The sequence below is a fragment of the Pezoporus flaviventris genome, unplaced genomic scaffold, assembly GCF_033815535.1.
Source record: "Pezoporus flaviventris isolate CSIRO_AGI_PZ_B2104156 unplaced genomic scaffold, CSIRO_AGI_Pfla_v1 ptg000078l, whole genome shotgun sequence".
In the NCBI taxonomy this organism is placed as follows: Eukaryota; Metazoa; Chordata; class Aves; order Psittaciformes; family Psittacidae; genus Pezoporus; species Pezoporus flaviventris.
In genome coordinates, this window is record NW_026892626.1 from 1,964,279 (window position 1) to 1,984,907 (window position 20,629).

Below are 20,629 nucleotides of genomic sequence, written 5' to 3' on the forward strand. Positions count from 1 at the left end.
GGCTTTGCAAGAAGATGGCACTTCAGAGTCAAAGTTAAAAACCGACACTGTTCGTTTTAGCTGTTGACTTTTTTCCAAGAGAGAAATTGCTGGAGCAGCATTAAAGCTGGGACTAATTAGTATTAGATGAGAGTGAAGTGCACTAAGAAATGGGACCTGCAGCTGCAGGAAAACAGGGAATCACACAGGGTTGGTAGCAAGAGCTTCCACATCTAGAGCACATTCTTTTCCCCCAAATTTCAGCTAATACCCAAGCCTCAGTAAACAGATAAGGATTGGACTGTGACAGGACAAAGGGGAATGGCTTTAACCTGACAGAGGGGAGATTGAGATGAGCTCTTAGGCAGCAGCTCTTCCCTGTAAGGGTGCTGAGGCGCTGGCACAGGGTGTCCAGAGAAGCTGTGGCTGCCCCATCCCTGACAGTGTTCAAGGCCAGGTTGGATGGGGCTTGGAGCAACCTGGTCTGGTGGAAGGTGTCCCTGCCCGTGGCAGGGGGTTGGAACTGGGTGAGCTTTAAGGTCCCTTTCAGCCAAACCACTCTGTGATTCTATGAAACTCTGCTGTCACCAAAAGCAGCTGTAAGCATTCACTGCACATCCACCAGGCTCTGGGGATTAACACCATTATTTTACCTTTGTGAATCAAAGTGTCTCGCAGGATCACACTGCTGCTGCAGGGGCTGAACCTCACACATGTTCTTTCCAGCACATGTCAACTTCAAGCACCATCAGGAGCACATTGTATGAGAATATGGAAATCTACCACCACCATGGCTAGAAACAGAGCTGTAGTTTACCTACTACGTAAGAGACTTTAGTTAAAACAATTAATCAAGAAACAGATGATCATCCAAGCTGAAATGCTTGAAAACAGAATCATGAAACTAGAGGTAAGGAGATGGGAAAAAAAGCATTTTGGAAACTTTGAAACAATTTATTCAGTTGTTCTGTACAAGATGAACAGTTTGCATACCACCCCCACCATCTTCAGCAAGACAGTCCCCGACACACTAAAAAATACCATAGTAACCTGCAGCTCTTACACCCAAAAGGAGCTGCTGTCTGAAGCACATGCCACGGGAGCATTGCAAGTTGCCTCTCAAGGCAGAGATGCCAGAATCCTGGCTCCCATCCACTGCTGGGCCTCTGCACAGTTCTGCCTTGCCATGACTCTGCTCCATCCCATTCACTCATTCATTATAGCATGTAAAGAAAAAATATCCCACAGAAATTCCACCAAAGAAACATTTCCCTGAGGCAAGAGGCTTCGCTAAATTCCTAGAAGGAGGGCATTCTGCTCTAGCCACGCACATGGTGCTTCCCAGCAGAAGCAGTCAAGTGAAAGCAAAGAGGAGTAGAACCAGTACCTCAAGTCACTTGCTGAGGGTCCCTATCCTGTAGGTATCTGAGCACTCTGTCAGCTACCAGGGGAAGCAGGATCAGGCCTTCAGCAAGAATCATGCGACATCCACTGCTCAGAGTCCATCAATAACTGCTGTGCTTAGTTTTATTATCTAGTTCTGTCTTTGGCTCTTTTGCTACAACCTAGGTATTTTCTGTAAACAGATTTTAAATCTGAGCTGCTTATTCTATTTACTGATCTTGGGGAATTATCTATCAGCTCAAACTGAAAACAGTCAAAACCAGGGAAAACTAAAGATCTGCTGGTATACTCCATGTCAGCATCCTTCCCAAAGCTCCCAAAGGAAGGCTGCAACCTTTTGCTTGAAATACCAGTGAAGTCCATGTGGATCAGCACTACTACTGCACGATTCAGATGTGGCTGGGGGTTGGGGAGGCTGAGCAAAGGGAAACTGGGAGGAGAGCAGAAAATCAAACCCCACATTGCTCCGCTGGATCCACAGCCTGCCCTTAGTGCACTGACTGAAAGGGTGCTAAGGAGAAGTATTCAGGTCTGAAAGTTACAAATTCACAAGACAATATACCCCCCAATTCTAGAAGGTCCCATTCCTGCAGCTGCAACAAGCACATGATCCTAGTGCAGAAGTCATTAAGGAAAGCAGTATTATTCTCTGGAATTCACTTGACCTTGGTTAATATAGATCATTCCCTCTGCCCACCAAAGATATCCTAACTGGCGACCCTAGGAAAGAATGGCTTTAAGGGAGGGTCTGGAACCCACCTGCACGTCCTCAGCTACAAACTGGTGCTCTTGCTGAGTTTGGTGCTGTGTTCACAGGCACCAGGACACCACTGAAGTCCAGACAGTGCAGCTTGGTTTTTTTTTTTTTCTTTTTTTGATGTGCAACCATAAAAAGCTCTATTAAATAAACAGAATACATTTTAAATACAGAATGATTAAAAAAGGGTTAAGGAGCACACAAAATAGGGCTGAAATGTGTGTCGCTAGTCCATTCTTGCTCCACCATAAAAGGCACTGGAATTATGTCTTCCTATACACGTGACATGCTGAGAAGTGTCCGAATCAATCCAATGCATTCGATGGTAATGAGGATAGAACTAAGCAGGAAAAAAGCATTCCTTTGGAGGAAAAAAATCCAAAACCCAAAAGGAGAATTCTCAGAGTCAATGACTGCATCTAAAAATGTCTCTCTAAAGAGTCTTCCATGAACATCAGGTGGTTTGTTAGATTCACCACACAAGAAATGTAAGTTCTCCATTGAACTGTAGCAGTGTTTTATAGTACAATTGAACAGTTCCTCAAACGTCTTCAGAAAGCACTGGCAGTGCTAGAATTATCCAAGTAAATCCAAATCAGAAGAAAGAAGCACTTTCCATACCCTCCACTGGGAGACCAAGGAGGTAACTGGACTTGGAGGTACTTGGCAGGTACAGACAGAGGTGGGTGAGAATCCCCTGCAAGAAGCTGAGCCACCCGCGTCTCCCTGCGAGTTCCAGCTCCTGCCAGTGCCAGGGAATGCATGAAGGGCAGCAGCAATAAAACAGTGCTACAAAATGCATCTCTCATTAGGGCATGGTGCAAGGTGGCCATTGTGTGGGGCTTAGCTCTGAGTGCCTCTGAGCCAACACACCAACAAGCTCTTCATTGTGGTTCAGTCTCCAGTTGTCATGAAGGGAAAAAGAAAGGAGGGAAAAAACCCAAAGACACAGCCGGTATTTAAAGTCCATGATCTGTTCCTCTTGGCTTTATCCTATGCATGCTGTATCCTATGCTCCTTGCAGACATCACAATTTGCGCTGCTGAGCATTGGACCCTTTGCCATGAAGCTGAGAAGCATCTGAAAGAAAAGAAAACCAAGTGGGAAGGGGATTGAGCATCAGGTCCACAGAGCTGTGTACAGCCAGGGCAGCCAGATCCCTCTGCACAGAAAAAACTCCCTCTGCCTACCAGCTCCAAGGAATTGGGGTGAGAGGATGTGCTTGGAGACATCTCACAACTGGGAGCAGCCCTGCCCCTGCACCTGAGTTAGGGACTTGGGAAGCTCTGAGGGTCTTCTGTGGCCTCCTAGCAAAGGCACCACAGCATAGATTCAGATAGCTGGTTGATAGCTACCCTATGCCCTTCTCTAATAGCCACTCAATCATGTCTCCCCATTCAGGAAACTAGAAATGTGGTACTGGCTGCCTTGCATCTGAAAGTGGATTGAAATAACACTGTTAGTACACCTTTGCTGCTGTAGTGAAGGCTTTAGGTGCCCACTGAAACAGGAACAGGAAACAGGAATGTAATCACTGAAGTACCATAAAGGAACAGAAGTGGAGGGGAAAGAGAAAATGCACTGAAGAGAGAAAAAGGAAGTTTAAGGAAGCAGAAGTTTTCCAGGAGCAATTAAAGTATCATCAATGATAAACAAATGGGTGTACCAAGATGCACAGTTAAGCGGCAGCGGCACCGACCAGTGTGACAACAGCTTCTTCTCCAGGACAAGGACAGTCCATTCCATGCAAGACCTCAGCCCCAGCACATCACATTTCTGAAGCAATCAGTCAGAATCATCACCACAGCACCAGCACACAAGCACCTCCCCCAGCAGCAGAGACACACAAGCAAGCACTGACTGCTCCTTGCTCAGGTGCTGAGTAATGAATGCTCATATAAGCATTTTCATGAGATACATCAGCATTTGTATTGCATTTGTAGCAACCTCCCAACACACCAGAGTCCTCACAGCTTTCAGGCAGAGCAATGTGGTTCTGGCCACCTGCTTAGGCAGCCAGGCACAGTTTATGCCACAATATAAGTTAATACATTTTAAGATTATGGTGGTCGCTTCAGTATTGACTGTCCTTCTCCAGAACACCACAACTGGTAATGTTCCCGGAGATGGCAGCATGAGGCTCGATCACTAATCTTTATGAGAGAACACACAGTGAGAAGGCAGGTCCCTGATGCAGCTGTCTCAATGATCTGGTTTTCTTCACTTATTCTAGTCACCTTTTGTCTACTCACAGCTTCTGGCACTACATCCTGCTAAAGAGCAGGAGGCCATCAAGAAGTTCTTTTGTTAGAAGCAACAGTGAAGTAACCACTCTAAACTCCCTCAGGTAATGGGACAAAAAACTCCTCAGTGACACAGAATACATTTCACAAGCCATGTTCAAACTGAAATCAACTATCTTACTCTCCATTAACTGAGTTTACAATCAGGAAGGGGCTGTCATACCAGTGACTGCTGCTAGTAGCTGCTGCTTCTGCTCTACCACACCTGAGCAGCGTAACAACCCACCTGAGACCAACTTCAACCAAAGAAGCAAAGACAACAAATCCTTTGATCTCCTCAGGGCACAGCACTTGCTTCTTTCTTCAGCAAAGAGCAGCTCCACAGCCAAGGGCATTTTAGCCCATGCTGGCCATGGCAGGCCACCTGAACCCCAGCGCATCTAACGCAGCAGTAGCACATCTACTCCTAAAGCAGCCCCATATTCCCCAGGGAGACAATCCAACAGGAGCAGGCACCAAGACAGCACTGAACTGCACTGAAGTGCTGAAGAGCACTTGATTAAGAAAGCAGAAACAGTGATTACTAACAGGGAAAGCAACTCCCTGAAGCAAATGAACCCAATCTGCTGGTCCTGCATTTCAATTTTCTAAGTGCTCCATGGATCCCCCTTACTTCCCTCCTTCCTCCACGGTGCTGCTTATTTACACATGAGCACAGCCCACCAGGCAGGACTCCACTTACAAGCAGAGAAGGTGTTCTTCGGGTTACTCTTGGTTTATGCATTGATTCTGCAGGCACCACACTCAGGCTTAACTGCAAAATCATCCCATTGTCCACACCAAGTAAAGCAAACTCCATCTACACCACAAACCTGGTGCAAAGGAGATGCAGGCAATTAGCTCAGTGCACAGACATGGGGCATTCTGCTCTGACACATTTTATGTAGGTCACCAGTAAAAAACTCTATAAAACCCAAATATTCATTCCTGAGCAGTCCCTGGCAGACTATGCATAAACATCGCAGCTTTAATCCTGGCTGGATAATTCTTCACCATGACACAAGCAGCAAAGCTGAGTACCTCCAGGAACCAACGCCTGCTGTAAGCAGACAGGGCTCCTCATTCCAGAAATGCCCAAGTTTGCCCTGGCTAACGAAACAGAACCTCAGGATGGACGTTGGCTTTAGTGATGACCACACTGGTCTGACAACCACTTTGCTTTCACCCGTAGATGAACCATCTGCTGAGACAGAGGACAGCTCAGGAGGCAGGAGACACCGCGACAGACTGACAAGTTACCTGGCAAGCTCTGCGGTATATGAGTGGACAGGGCAGAGTGTGGGAGTGGCGCGGCATGGTGGGGGCTGGAGTGCAAGCCAGCTAGAAGACCTAGAGAGAAAAACAAAGAAAGGACAGGGGAAAACAGGAACAAATATGCATTGAAGACAGAAATGAGCAGAGGAGCTGCCTATAGCTCAGCTTCCAGCTACTGGGATTTCTGGGTTAGCTACCAGGACGTGCCAGAGGTTCTCCAAATGCAACTGCTGCAGATAAAAATGCATGAAGCAACAGCAAGAGAGATGAGTTGGTCTGCAACGGGTTAATGCAGCAGAGCACTGGTGGTGGTGTTATTTGACAGCACAGGCACAAGCAGTACACACATGTGACCAGGAGAATACTCACTGTGGCCAAGGCCATGGTGAAAAGTTCCTGGAGCAGGTCCTGTAACTATTGCATCTTTTGATACTCCTGCTTTTGGGGAGGAGTCTGAACTGAAGGAGATGACATGAAGAGGGAAGGAATGAATAGGAGAGATAATACCTAACGGCGTGGAGCTCAGGGCAGCTGGCAGCTTTGGATTGCTGGACTTGTAGGATGGAGCCAGTACACTTAAGGAGGAAGAACTTGTTAGCAGCACAGCTCCACTAGTTCCTTTCTGAAAAGCAACAAAAAAGGTCAGTCAGGAGTGGGAAAGCATCATCCATACTTAAAGAGCTGCAAAACATGGAGTGCTCAAGAATTCCTCCTTGCAAGAATCCACCTTCCCAGCCAGAACCCAAGAGCTACGAACCCTGCAGATGCCCAGGACACATCATACATGCTATCTAAGCTCTTCTGAATGGGACTGTACTGGATTAAACTCTTGCTTCCTTACTCTGGAACTGTGTCTCCATTAGGCAGAGGAAAAGCCTGTGAGTTCCAGGGAGGATGCTTCCTACTCCGTTTTGGCAGCAGATCACTGCTGATAACTCAAGGCACCAAGGTTTGGTGGACCCCTGCACCCCAGAAGGTTGAGGACATCATAGGGGAGTGCTTTTCAGCTCTCTACCTCAGTAACAATCAAGGTACATAGGCTGAGCAGCATATGGGTTTCAGGGCCATTTAAATACATGCATTTAATTGCTCAGCTCTTTCCATGTGCTACCAAAGACAGGTATGAACAGCCAACAACAAATTATTATGACAGCATTAGGAACGGCCTCAAGCTGCACCAGGGGAGGTTTAGACTGGATATTAGGAACAATTCCTTCCCCAAACAGTGCTCAGGCATTGGAACAGGCTGCCCAGGGCAGTGGTGGCGTCCCCTTCCCTGGAAGTGTTCACAGACCGTGTAGATGAGGTCCTCAGTGACATGGTTTAGTGGTGGCCTTGGCAGTGCTGGGGAATGGTTGGATTTGAGGATCTTAAAGGTCTTTTCCAACCTGCTTGATTCTAAGATTCCTTTTTTGCTATAGGTGAAAATTAAGGCACTTATACCATTAAATCCAGTGGCTGAAAAACATGAGTCTGTAGAGGTAACGCAGGAGTCCTTCAGGAGACATAACCCCATGAACTGTGAGACCCTGCATTCCACAGCGCGCCACTGAGCTCAATTACAAACACCACTTCAGTAGCTTACAGAAGTAACAAGGAGCAACAGGAAAGGGACAGAGAGAACCACCAAAGCTGGGCAGGGATTTGAGTTTATAGCCCAGAATCAGAGGCTATTCTATAGGTCTGTCATGAAAAAAGTGGCAATAATACTACGATTACTTGCAATAATTTAAGAAAGGTCAAGCTTGCAGACCCAATTCACAGCAAACCGATCACCATCATTTTAGTTTATGCAATGATTTCTAGCTCTAGTGGTGATTTGCCCTACTGCACTTCTCCTGACCCAAATGGAAATTCTGCTGCTCCTGGAAGTCTCAAAGGCAGAGCAAGAACATTCGACAGCCTATGCAAAAACTGCAGTCTGGAAGGTATTTTGCTTAGTAGTTAAAGCTGAAAATGAAAGCTGGAATTGTGGCATGCAAGCCCCTGGCAAAGGCCAGGACTTCCCAGCCTAAGCATCCAAGATCCAGACAGTCAGTCAGGAATTTCAGGAAATTCTTCTGAAGTCAATGCCAATGCTTTACAGCAGGTCTGAACACAGGAGGATGTGCCTGACACAACGCCACACACTCCCCTGGCTCCAGGCTGGCCTAGCACAGCCCTGCTTACCGGCACAGAGGTAGAAGATGCGGTGCTGCTAACGACAGCTGGCTTGAGGGAGGAGGTCAGCAACTTGGCCACCCCTTGAGTGCCCCCACTAGAATCTCCGTTTGAACCTCCCGGAGGTGCCACCAGAGTCAGCTTCTGTGAAACAGGTGTCTTCTTCACCGAGGAGCTTGAGGACGGGCGGCTGGACGCCTGGCCCGAGGAGGGTGTCTGCACGCTGTGCAGCAAGCTCCCAGAGGAGCAGCCCTGGTTTGCAGAAGCTCCAGATGAGGAGCTGCTAGAAGAAGCTCCATGCTTGGAGAGAGAACCAGAAACGAAAGGTGATTTGTAAGATTGTCCTGACGAGCTAGAGCCACTTGAGTGCTTTCCTGTGTAGCTGAGAGGTGATGATGATGAACCTGGGCTCTTGTGGGAGTTGCTTGAGTTTTGGGTGCTGCCTGGTGATGCAGAGGAATGGAAGCTCTGAGCTTTGGTTGATGACTTGACCTGTTGGAGGAGAGAGCGCTGGGGCAGTGGGGAGGAGGACTTGGGATTCTGCAGTTTGACAAATGGAGCTGGGGAGGTGAATGTTTTCTGTACCTGGCTGCCTGAGTGAAAGACCTTCACCTGAGAAGCCGGCACTGGCGCAGAAGTCTGAGGGCCGTGGCCTGGCCGGACCAGACTGTGGTGTTTCTGTTTAGCCTGGTGTGCATCAGGAAGGATTTTGCTGGGGGAGGCTTGGCAGGAGAGCTCTTTGTAATTAGAGTTCTCTGTCTTTTTGTCTTGAGAAGACTGGCCCAATGCCAGGGCCTGCTCAGCCAGGAAGTTTAGAGGAGACTGAAGGGAACCAGAGGATGATGTAGGGGAAGGGTTGGACTTTGAAAACGTCCTCTTCTCCTCTGAGGATGGGATCTTTTCTGGTGGAGCTTTTAGAGCCCCAGGAAGAGTAAAGTCAGGACTCCCTCCTGCTCTGCTGTTCAGCACAGCCAGTTCCTTAGAGACTGCTTCAAGCGAGGAAGTGGGATTATGAATTAAGTCCTCATCCAAGGAGTCATCCATGAAGGTAGCGGGAGTGCCAGTGCTGCTGGCTGCCTGGGCTGTCCCAAGGGACAAAAGTTCTCTGGTTTGGGCACTGATGCCCGAAGCTCCCCCCTGGGGCTCTGAAGACAGAGCTAAGGTGTTGCTTGAGTGCATCAAAGGAACAGAAAGTGACATCTTTTTATCTGGTTTGCAGGAAGATTCCTGGAACAAAAGTCACAAGAGAAGGCAGAGTCAGGATAGAGGCAGGGTTTCCTGCTGGAAAGTGAAGGGATCCTGGTTTGGGGATAAAAGGCAGGATAAGCATGTTCCGTGGTCACTCGCCTCACTCCCAGCTGCTGCTGCCATCAATTTTAGCTGCTCTTCTAGTTGTTTTTTCAAGGCCAATATTGACTAGAATTATTTCTCAGTACAAACTCCTTGTATACAATGTATAAATACAAAGCTCAAATACAGGATTTAAGATAGCAGTCACTTGACTCTTGGTATATGTCAACCAAGAGAACCAGAAAACAAAGAACTCACCTTCACTTTCACTTTAGTAGAAGCTATAACTTTCTTCTTCGACCTGTTTTGAGGGAGACAAAAGAAACACAGTTTCACTGAATGCCCAGAGGGAAGCGTCCTAGGAGGGATTACATATCAGCCACGTTAGTTAAGATCCACTGAGGCTTTTGCAAAGAACCAAGGGAACAGAGGCTGCATCTCAGGTTGCTAGGATTCAAAACCACATCACATTTGGTTGCTGCTCTAGGAAGCCCCAACTCCCACACAGGGGAATGAATCAGGGAGCGGAGCAGAGTCTTGAAACAGCAGCAGAGCAGTGCAAACGCTCAACAGACACATCCTGCACCAGTTCCACGGCTCAGAGCTACTGCAGGAACCCACTGCTGGCCTAACTACAGCAATACCCATAGAGAAAGTGATACAGAGACTGGTTTGAAGCAAAGTTACACATTTCTTTAAGGTTCCTGGAAGAAGTCAAGGATGAAAAAGCATCTGCCAAATTCACACAAAATAGAACGTTTGGTCTGGTCAGATGCAACCTCTCATACAAAGCATCCCTGAACTGCTGTAATGGTATGGCTGAGGGAAAGATTTCCTACTAACTGTTTCCTACTGTTCCTCACACTTCCCCTCGCTAACCCAGTGCCGCAAAAAGGACCGCCTGTCCAACAGACATCAGCCTCAGTCTGTATCATCGTCTATTATAGCAAGATCCATGAGACACTTTGGCATTAAAGCACTTGCCCAGCCGGATTCTGAGGGCACTGTTGGTTTGCCACCCAGAAGCCTGTTGCACCCATCTTCACTACTTTGAGCTCATTGCACCCCTTGTTCAACCAGGCAACAAGAAAGAGGGAATCCAGAATCAGAGCGACTGAACAAGCAGTAATAATCACACTGCTTGTACCACACTCCACTTTACCTTCATATGCCTCCCAGGGACTAGCACAGACTCCAGTCTGCTGAACAAGGCCAGGAGGCAACCTGGCTTCAACATTCTTCTCTATGAACTTACTCTAAGGCTAAAGCACTTCAGGAAGGCTGTTGTTGGGAGATGTCACACACAAACAACTACCCTTCCTAGACCTCCCCAAATGAAGCAGCGCCAAACTATCTGATGGGAGCCAAGCAAGCTCTGGTGCTCCTGTGTGATCCACCCAAGCCCCAGGGAATGGAGTTCACCAGTTATCACTCCAAAGGAATGCTACATGATACTCACAGGACTGATGTGAGGTGTCCATGTACACGCCTGCTCTCCTTAAACAGTGTCCTAAGAAGGGAAGAGAGCAATGAGAAGTGATATCCAGCAAGACCCAGTAGAGCAGCTGGGATCACTGGAGACAGAGCTGCACAGTACAGCAGGGGACTTGGTGAAATTAAAAGTCACAGAGAGCAAACAGGTATTCATCCCTTTTCAAGGAAGATCCTCCTGAACTCCCGCACACAGCTCCCTCTCTGGAGCTACGCTTGTAGGCGCTGGAAGGGCCATTAAGGCAGTTGTTGGTCAATAACTAAGAAAGAAGTTCTGCCAGCTTGAAAAGCTGACAGCCAAATGGAAAAGCAGCACATTCAAGCTGGGCATTATTATTGCCATGCATCCCCAAGAGCTGGCAGATCATACAAGAGCTCTTCACCAACTTCAAGGGAGAAAGGTTACCTTCCCCTGCCTCAAATAACATGGATGAGAAGTATTCACATGCTGCATCTCTGCTGCCTTCACATCCCCAGCAAACAGCCAAGGTGACTTCTTCAATAAGCAGCACCATCTCCAACAACTGACTAACCATCATCAAGAGAGCTTCAGCCAAACCCCTTTATTCCTGAGGCCAAGTAAACCAGGATCTCAAACACGAAATTTCACCTAAACCAGGTGCCACTCAGCTGTAAGGGTAAGATGCTTATAAATAAACCTTCAGTACTGGCCTGCAGAATACACTTCCCATCTGCTGCTAACAGCTTGACAAAGCCTTTTGCCATCCTTTATCTTTCAAAAAGCAAGCTTATTTTAGCCTTTTATTCTGTCAATCACCTTTTTGTGCCAGCTGAAAAAGCATGGCAGAGCCTCTCTGAACTCCTATGCAAAGTTGCTACTCTGCCCATCTTCAGCTACTCTGCCCATCTTCAGGTTCCTCTTAAAGATGAGCTTCTACAATGTGATGACAGTGACTCAAGCTGACATGTCCATAAAACTGTTCACAGTTCTTCTAGTGTTGCCAATCCCTCCTCTACCCTTCCACGTGGCTGTCAGTCTACCCTGTCTTTAAACCACAAATCACAGAATATCTCAAGCTGGAAGAGGCCCCTAAAGATCATCAAGTCCAACTCCATCAAGCCCCAGCAAGAAAAAAATATTGTCCTTGGGCCACTGGAAAACCACCAGGAAAACTGGTTTTATTCAGTCATTCTACAGTTAACTTCACTGGAAGGCCTTTCTACACCAACTCTGAGGTGAGCAGTTCTATGCCTAAATACTTCATTTACAAACTAAAGGTGAAAGACTTTAATTTTCTTTTATTCAAAGAAAAGAGCCTTTCAAACTTGGCAAGCTCAGATGTTCAAGCCAGTAACATCTTAATTAACTAAGTAGGAATCTCCACCCACCACCTCCTAGTGCTATCATTCAGCTCCCATACACTGCAACACCACACTACAACCATGCACAGTATGTACTTCATGTGCACCTGCAATAAATGGCCATGGACTTTTCCAAACACATCTGTAACATGCTACTCACTGGTCTTAAGAACTGGTACCTACTTCTTCCTTTAGCCCCCATGAAACCCAAAAAGCAAATTCAGCAAAGAGAAGACAACAAGGCTGCCCAGCTCTTTAAAGGCAAAAAGATGGAGGTTCCAGCAGTAAGACTGTACAGTTGCTCCTTCTTTAAAACTATGGAGCAAACCAAAGCAGGCCAGGCACTGATGACAGTCCCAGAATGACCCTCTGCAACTGCCAGCTCAATGGCATGGATACTGGAGGGTATGAAAGAGCAGGAAACAGCAGTGAAGACACCAGATAGGGTAAAGAAAACCACACTAAAATCCTACTTACTCTACTGACTCTCTGATGTGTCCAGTCCAAGTCCATAAGCCCATAAAACTTTCTGCTTTGCTTTCTTTTGGGAATACCCTAAGGAAGGCTTCCCAAAGAGTCTGAAAAATGTATCCTTTGTGAGAAAGATTACAAAGTGACCCTTTGTAATACAGGGTCAAGAAACCAGAGGCCAGTCAGCCTCATCTCAGCGCCAGTCCTGCCTTGTAACTTGTCACCACCAGTGGCATCCATCGGAGGTCAATACAGGGGCCAAGATAACTCAACACAGTCATTTACAACCTGGACTACAACATGGCTGCACTCTCAGTAAGTTTGGGGGTGATGTGAAAACAGAGAGAGAGAAGAATATGTTGCAGGGCTGGGTTGCTGTTCACAGGGACACTGACAGGCTGGAGAAAGGGGCAACACAGACCTTGTGAAGTTCAACAAAGGCAAAGTCCTGTAGGTGGGATGGAAATAACCCCACACAGCAACATGAGCTGGAGACCAACTGGCTCTGTAACAGCCCTGCACAAAAGGACCTAGGGGTGCAGAGAAGGACCCAAGGGTCCTGGTGGACAAGTTGAACATGAACCACTGCTGCAAGCAAACTGTATACTTGCAGGTATTAGACAAGAGCACGGCTCGCAGTTCAAACACTTATTCCCCTCTGCTTAGCACTTGTGAGATCACATCTGGATGCAACATCCAGTTTCAGGGTCCCCACAATACAAGAGACACACTGACAAACTGGGAACTGCCACTGTGGTGGCTGAGGAACAGGGACACATGACAGACAAGGAGAGGCTGAGGGAACTGGTTTGCTTAGCCTGGAAAATATGAAGACCAAGGAGGGATCTAAAGGCAGTCTTCCACTACCTAAAGAGTGTGGAGCACAGGGAGCCATGAAGAAGATGGAGCCAGACCTTTCTCAAGAGTGTCAAAAGCAAAAAGAAGGAATATTCAGTTCAGTGTGGCAAGGGGAATTCTGAGTGTAAGCAAGAAAAGATTTCATGAAGAGTGATTTAGTACTGGAACAGGGGCCACTCCTGGAGATCTCCAGAACTCCACAGGACAAGGCCCTGAGCACTCTGATCTAACTTTGAAGCTAGCCATTCTCTGAGCAGGGGTAGGACCTTCTAAGGTCCCTCAGGACAAGGAATCCCTAGGGTACAACTTGATTCTTGCTCACCTGGCCTGCATCCAGCCTTTTGGCCAAAGGGGCTTCACCTCTCCATCTAGGAAGGTCTTCACATAATCCTCTAGAGACTGAGCCTTATTCTTGTCAAGGTCATAACCATCCAACTTAATCTTCACCAAGTGGCAAAGCAGCTCCCTGAAGAACAGGAAGATTTCAAATACAGTTATGTGGATTAAGTGCCCTGTGTTGGAGGTCACTCTGCTTATCCAGGGCTGGATAACCACACCTAGGTACACCTGGCTCTGCACGACACCCTGCTTCAGTAAAACAGACCCTATGCTGCCTCCACAAGAAAGAGGAAGGGAAAAGCACATTCCCTGCTTCATGTGTCCACACATCCATGTGCCAGGGCAGAAAAGACATGTTACCCTTTCTCACTTTAATCTCCTGAAACAGCAGAGGTACTAAACCAGTGACACCTGTAATTGTGGCACTAACAACCACAGAACTGAACCTCTCTGCTGACCTCCGTACTGAGAAGCAGTCAGAAGGCAGGAAGCAAAGCTTGCTTTGTTCTAAGTGAATCAGCCATCTACAGACCAGCACCCCAACTTGTTACAGAAGCAGACAAAAAGGACAGTGAGATTGAGTCTCATTATCTTTTGTCACTCTTCCCTTCTTCCAGCACCCTCTTTTCAGAGTCTTGGGCTCCAGTGGCAGCAATCCCCAGGAGCTGTAACTGCTTTCAGAACCGGAATCTGCTCTTGGTGAGAGTCCAGTCTCTAGGATTTCAGCAATTCAGCTGAGTTCCTTCTTTTCCCAAAGATCTGTCACTCTCTCTTTTGGCCTCTGCACAGAGGGTTCTTTGCACTTCTCTCAGAGTTGGCTTGTGCCTAAAATCAGCAATTTATATAAGGGTGAGAGTTAATCAGTGGCTTCCATAAAGAGCACAGTCTGCCACAAATCTCCAAGCTGACTTACTACAGATGATCGGCACTGCTCTGAAAACAAGACACAAGTACCAAAATACTCCACTTCCAACTGCACAGAGTAAGACATGTCACAGGTTCACTTAGTATCTAAATTATGCAAACCTGATTTCATCATTCCATTGAAACCTCTTTCGTGGTCCTGCAGCACGCTTTCCTCCCTTTTCTTCATCCTCTTCATCATCAGAACAAACTCGGTCTCGCTGCTCTTTGTCCTTTTCTTCTTCCAGCATTCTAAAATGGAGACAATGTGGAAGTCATTGTCCTGGAGGCTCAAGGAGAGGGTTAAGTATCTCTGAACGACACTGTTCAGGTCTCAGTAGTCAATGGTAACACACACATGGAAAGAGGGCTCAAATGTCTTGCTTTGGTTGCAAGCTGAGCCAAGTGCTCACGGTTAAGAAATCTCCCAATATTGTGAAATAGAGACCATGGGACTAGCCCAGCCTTCCTGTTCTCAGACCGCTGTGATCCTAAAGGCACACCCTCCAGAAGTGAAACACCAGCCAGATCCTGGTCCCATCAGTGCTGCTGCAGTTGGCATTGCCATGGGTAGCACAAAGACCACACATGGCTTGATGAGGCCAGCTAATGCCCATCAGCAATTTTTGACTACAGACTAAAAACAGGTTTCAAACTTCATGAGAGCAGCCTCCTGGTGACAGGGAGCCTGCTGAGCAGAGCTGCAGATGTACAACATGCAAACAAGGGGCTTACTTGGCAAACTTGGCCTGAGTATGGGCTTGGCATTCCTCCTGGTACTTTGCCATCTGCTCTGGCATGGCCCTTCCAATGGCTTCCTTTAGCTTCTGCAGAGGTTCCTTCAACCGACCACCCTAGAACAATCACCAGACTGATGTTCCACATAGAATCATAGAATAGTTACAGTTGGAAAGCACCTTAAGATCATCTAGCTCCAACCCCCCTGCCATGGGCAGAGACACTGCCCACTAAACCATGTCACCCAAGGCTCTGTCCAACCTGGATCACATGACATCTTCCAGCCAGGACAGCCAAACATGGCAGGTCAAGACCTGCCCAGTCCCAGATCCACATCACCACATGCATGGCCTGAACTGTGCAGGCTGGAGGGCACCACCCCACCACAGAAGATAGACAACACCTGTGCTCCAGAGATCAGGAGTAACCTGCACACCAGATGGGGCTGTGCTGCCAAAGCCACTCACCTGCTCATAGAGGTAAAGCTTACGGGCGCGCTTGACCAGAGTGTCCTTGCTGCAGGGGAAGAAAGCAGCCAGGTGGGCATAAACCCCTGACCGGATCTGGCTGTTCAGCTCCCGGGTCTGCAGCTCGATGCTGAGGAACAAGACAAAAACAACGTTGAACGGAGATCTGGCAGCGGTTCTCTGCACAACATAAATGCAGCCCCAATGCAACCTAAAGGGCTGGAGGCAGGGAGAGAGGAATAAAGTACAAGCAGCATGCACGATGGCTCTGCAGGGTTTCAAACAACAGACGTAAAGCCTTGTCCCACGCTGTGGCTTTTAATCTGGTTTCAGAAGATCTTGAAAAGGAACAAAAAAGATGTCAACACCCTCATTTATTCTGCAGCTCTTCCTGGCAACTCAAGTGCAGGAGCAACAGGCAATGAGAAATGAGAGTACACACTGCTGATGTCAGAATCTACAGCAGTCTAACTCAGGAGAATACAGATTCAAACTTTATCTCTTGGGCTTGAACTTACTTCCCAGTGAGAAGGGCAGAGGTGCCAGTGCGCACTAAATCGATCTACACGGTTATATGTCTTAGAGAGCAGCCCTTTAAGCCACCTCTCAGTGTCACTAAGTGTAAAAATCTGGAACTGATTCTACAGCAAGGTCATACAAATATAAATCTCTTCTGAATGTGCATAAAGTTTTCAGTTTGACAACTGATGACTATTTGTGCAGTCAGCACTGGAATGCTGAAAGGTTAGCAACCACCACTTGAAACATGAGGGAAACAGACTCCCGAACTTCCCTTCGTCAATTCCCTTCAAGTGCTTGATAAACCTTAATGAAATTAAAGCCTCTGTGTAAGTGTTATTACTCTGTGATGATCACAAAGCTGTGTTCATTCAGCAGCTTTCATTGGGCACCTGAAGAAGAATGAAACCATTTTCAACCACTGCATGAAGCAACAATGACATTCTGTAACTGGGGGACTCGATAACACAGAGCAGTGATGGAGCTCCTCCAATCTGCACAGAAAGTGAGTTGAACAGAGCAGCTGTAGCCTAGTTATAAGAACATATATTATATATGTATATATATTAGCTTATATGTAAATATATTCCATATATTTTCAACAGCAAACAACATGCCTGGTATTTCTGACAGGGAGAGATTTACTGTTTTTCTATCAAGCTATAATCACAGGTCAAATGACCAAATTTAAGTACATGGATATCAAGCATCATCTTGAGACCAGGAGGCCTGGATATAGCCCCTCCAACATTCTCCTACCTCAGACATACATCATGCTTCATCTGAAAGTCACTTCCAGGAGACTTTTAGGTTACTCTAGGCATGTTCTGTGTCGAGGAACCCCACAACTCCTGCTGAACCTGCTCCTGAATTTCCCAAAAATGCTCTGCCCAATATCCTCCTTTTCTATTCTTCTCCCCCAGCAGCACTTACTCCAATATGATGTTGTTGATGTCCTGAGTGAAGAATCTCTGTCTGCCTTCTCCCTCAGCAGCTCTGGCAGCCTGGACATTAGGATATAACACAAGACACCATCAGTTCCCATATACAGACCCACACAAGCAAGCAGCAAGGGCATCACCCGCAGAGATAAAAATAATATCCCACTCTGCTCAGTGCTTGTCTGGCCACACCTGGAATACTGTGCTCAGCCTTGGCCCCCACTATATACAAAAAAGATGTGGACAGGCTGGAGAGGATCCAGAGAAGGGTCACAAAGATGATCCAAGGTCTGGGAAGCATGTGTGGAAAGGCTGAGAGTGCTGGACTTGTTCACCACTGAGTCAAGAAAGCTCAGGGGAGACCTTATCACCATGTGCCAGTATTTAAGTCCAACCCTGCCATCTGAACTGGTAAAACCACATCCTGTCCAAAGACCCTTGCACTTTGGATTCTGCTGTCCAGATGCACTCAAGTTACTACACTGGAGTAAAGATTTCTCCATTGAATGGGGCAAAGGAGATGGCTTGGGCGCAACTAGCTTTTTTGGCATGCTTCCCACAGGGAGAAGGGGCAGTTTGAGGGCATGGTTATAACTCCACATTAGAGCTGTTAGATTGATTAATGTGAGCATAGAGCTTCTCCCTGAACAGGAAAGATCATCTTAGTCATGTTGAATGAGGGTCAGGGATAGTTATCCCCAGGCTTTCTAGCTCAATCTGGACACTAAGCCAAGAAACCAACAGAAAGAATAGCAGCCCTAGGGGATGTGTTATTCCCAATCAATACCATGGAAACTAAAAAGAAAATAATGAATAAATCCTGTTCAGGAAGCTTCCTGAGCTATGACTGCAGCACACACAGTGCTGCCCAAACATCACACCCATGGAAAACATGTCCAGGGGGGAATAATTCCAAGAGCTGAACAAGATAGTAGAAAACTGCCAAGAGTTTTCAGACTCTTCTGAGTGGGGCTGTAAACAAAACTGGGATTGACCACAAGGCACCACATCAAGTTAGTGATTCCTTGCATAGGAAAGGAGACCAGGAGAGAAGGACAGGGCCTGATTCTGAAATCCCCTATTTAAGACTCCAAGGTTTGGCTAGGAAGTAACTGATTTATGCCCAGAAGGGGCACATTCATCTCCGTCAGCAGCCAGTCACACACACCTATATCAAAGGAGAAGGCTCAATGCTAAAGAGAATCCTCAAACAAGGAGAGGGTTAAAGTCAAACCAATTCAAGGAGAAGAGGGAACGCCTGGAGGCTCCATTCAACTCAGGAGATGCTCCCACCTGCTGGGATGAAGGGACCTTTTCCTCAGACAGAGGACTGGTACCTCTTCTTTCCCACATGCAACAGATCTTATGTCCCAGATTCGCAACTGCCCCAGAGGCTTCAGTTTGTTAAATCTTTATTTCTCCACCATAGTTTCTTTCCTTAACATACACAGTTCACCAACAGGCACAGAGCAGGAAAATCTGTGGGTAGTGTGCCTATCTTGCAGCAACATAACAATCAATTTGATATCATGAGAGCCTCCATAACATTCTCATTTAACTCAGCTATAGCTCAGGAACAGCTGTTTCAGGGGTTTCTGTTAACAGCCTGAACAGCAAACAGAAACCCATGAACAGACCATTACTTTTATCAGCTGTGGCAATACTTACTTCAATTCCTCCTTCTCTTCCATAGCTCACCACTATATACACTTCACATTTCTCAGCAGAACACAGATCTCTAACAGAAGCTGGTCTTTAGTAACAGAAGTTACTAGGAGCTGCTCAGCTAGCAGGTGTTCTAAATCCATGTGCCTTGGGAGGCAGAACACAAACCACTGCACAGGCCTGAGAGCACCGTTTACAACTTACAAATCAATGCAAACCAATGTTCCAAAACATCACTAGTAGCAGGAACAAAACATCTCAGCATTTGTCAGGCTGATGGGGACAGCCCTCATAGCAGAGAAGCCCCACAGCAGCCCTGAAAACACACTTCTTTGACGGGCCAGGAGAAGGATCCCTGACCAGTACCAGGTACTTCCCAGCTCCTCCAGAACTGCACTTCCCAAAACATCACAACATTATGGAGAAGATAGGAGAGTCCACAGGAGTTCAGCTGCAGGAGAAGCTACATGGCACCCTTCTAGAAATGAATATATTCCACTCCCTAAACAATACCCCAACACTGAGATGTTAAAGATGGGTAAAGAACCCAAACTGCCAGTGACACAGCTCTGGAACTTGTGTTTCAGGAAGGCATCTGCCTGCATATGACACGGGAAATGCTTCTAACAAACCCTCAAGCCCCATCTACAGGGCTTCTCGTGCCTTCTCACACTGCAGAACAGGTAATGCTTTCCAGCTGCACCCACTCATTTCACACACAGAACACCCCACACCACTTCATACACTACATCCTGACTGTCAACAGCACGTTAAAACCATTACACTGGAATTAGTCCTTCAGCCTCAGTTTGCATTTTAAGTTGATTTATTTTCAATTTACTTTGGAAATTACCTGTGGCATCAGGTCCATACTTCGACAGGAGAGGTAAAGAAGCCTTGCTGCCAGGTGGGATATTAAGTGTTACATGCAGTAGGTAACAATGTCAAGGAATCTGTCACTCCCTGACACTGGTGTTCAAGAAGCAACTTGGCCATAAGAGAAACCCGGGTGACACAAAGGTGTGATCCCACACAGCACTGCAGAACAATCCCACTGGAGAATGCTTCCCCATTCCACTATGGGAGCAGCTACCCAAACCCAGCAGGACTGTCCCCTCTCTGGTAACCCCACAATCCCAGTACCCTGCAGCGACCTGCCTTACCTGAGCCAGTTCTTTGATGCGTTTCTCCAAAGGGGCTGGGAGGCCATCTGGGAGAGAGGGTGGCTGCTTGAAATCCTGCTCCAAACCCATCCCTGCAGGATTGCTCCCATCCTCCACGTCAGGACAGGGGCTCCCTTCTGGGGACTCACTGAGGAGCCGCTCCAGGTCGAGGTCAGTTAAGGAGTCCATAGCAGTCGCTGCCTGAAGCAGGTCATTGTCACTGGCATGGCCAAAGAGTGAGAGCAAAGGGTCGGCCATCGCCTCTGCCTCCCTTGGGGCTGGGGGTTCTGCTGGTAAAGGAGTCACCACTTTCTGCTCTTCATCTTTTTTCTTCTGAGCATCCTTCTCCTTCTGAAACCTCTTCAGCATCTCCTTGACACTAAGAGCTCCAGAGTATTTCTTTTTCTTCTTCTCCTTACTAGCATTTAATGCCGTAAAGCTGTAAACAGAGTAGGGAGGAGGAAAGGGAACTGAATACAAGATGAAGGAGCAGAGAGGAAGAAACCTTCATCCCAGCTCACTTCAGCCATAGGCACCAATCCCCCGGGAAGGCTCAGCCCCTTGACCAGTGTGAAATAATTACTGAGCATGATTTAGAAATTAA

General features: G+C 47.2%; 1 protein-coding gene across 9 annotated transcripts in view; it reads right to left on the reverse strand.

The window, feature by feature from the left end:
* Positions 1-912: 912 nt before the first annotated feature.
* UBN1 (ubinuclein 1) overlaps positions 913-20,629 on the reverse strand; it is a 36,231-nt gene continuing 16,514 nt past the window's right edge. For 4 of the 9 annotated variants that reach the window (XM_061473675.1, XM_061473680.1, XM_061473671.1 and 1 more), the window contains 12 exons: positions 20,026-20,464; positions 17,190-17,260; positions 15,738-15,867; positions 15,268-15,386; positions 14,656-14,784; positions 13,613-13,756; positions 10,607-10,657; positions 9,406-9,448; positions 7,867-9,084; positions 6,067-6,319; positions 5,683-5,772; positions 913-3,220 (listed from right to left, as the gene is read on the reverse strand). In XM_061473675.1, the coding sequence (XP_061329659.1) occupies positions 3,168-3,220; positions 5,683-5,772; positions 6,067-6,319; positions 7,867-9,084; positions 9,406-9,448; positions 10,607-10,657; positions 13,613-13,756; positions 14,656-14,784; positions 15,268-15,386; positions 15,738-15,867; positions 17,190-17,260; positions 20,026-20,464 (2,740 nt within the window). In that variant the 3' untranslated portion in view covers positions 913-3,167. The other 5 variants (XM_061473673.1, XM_061473678.1, XM_061473676.1 and 2 more) reach the window with 5 other exon arrangements.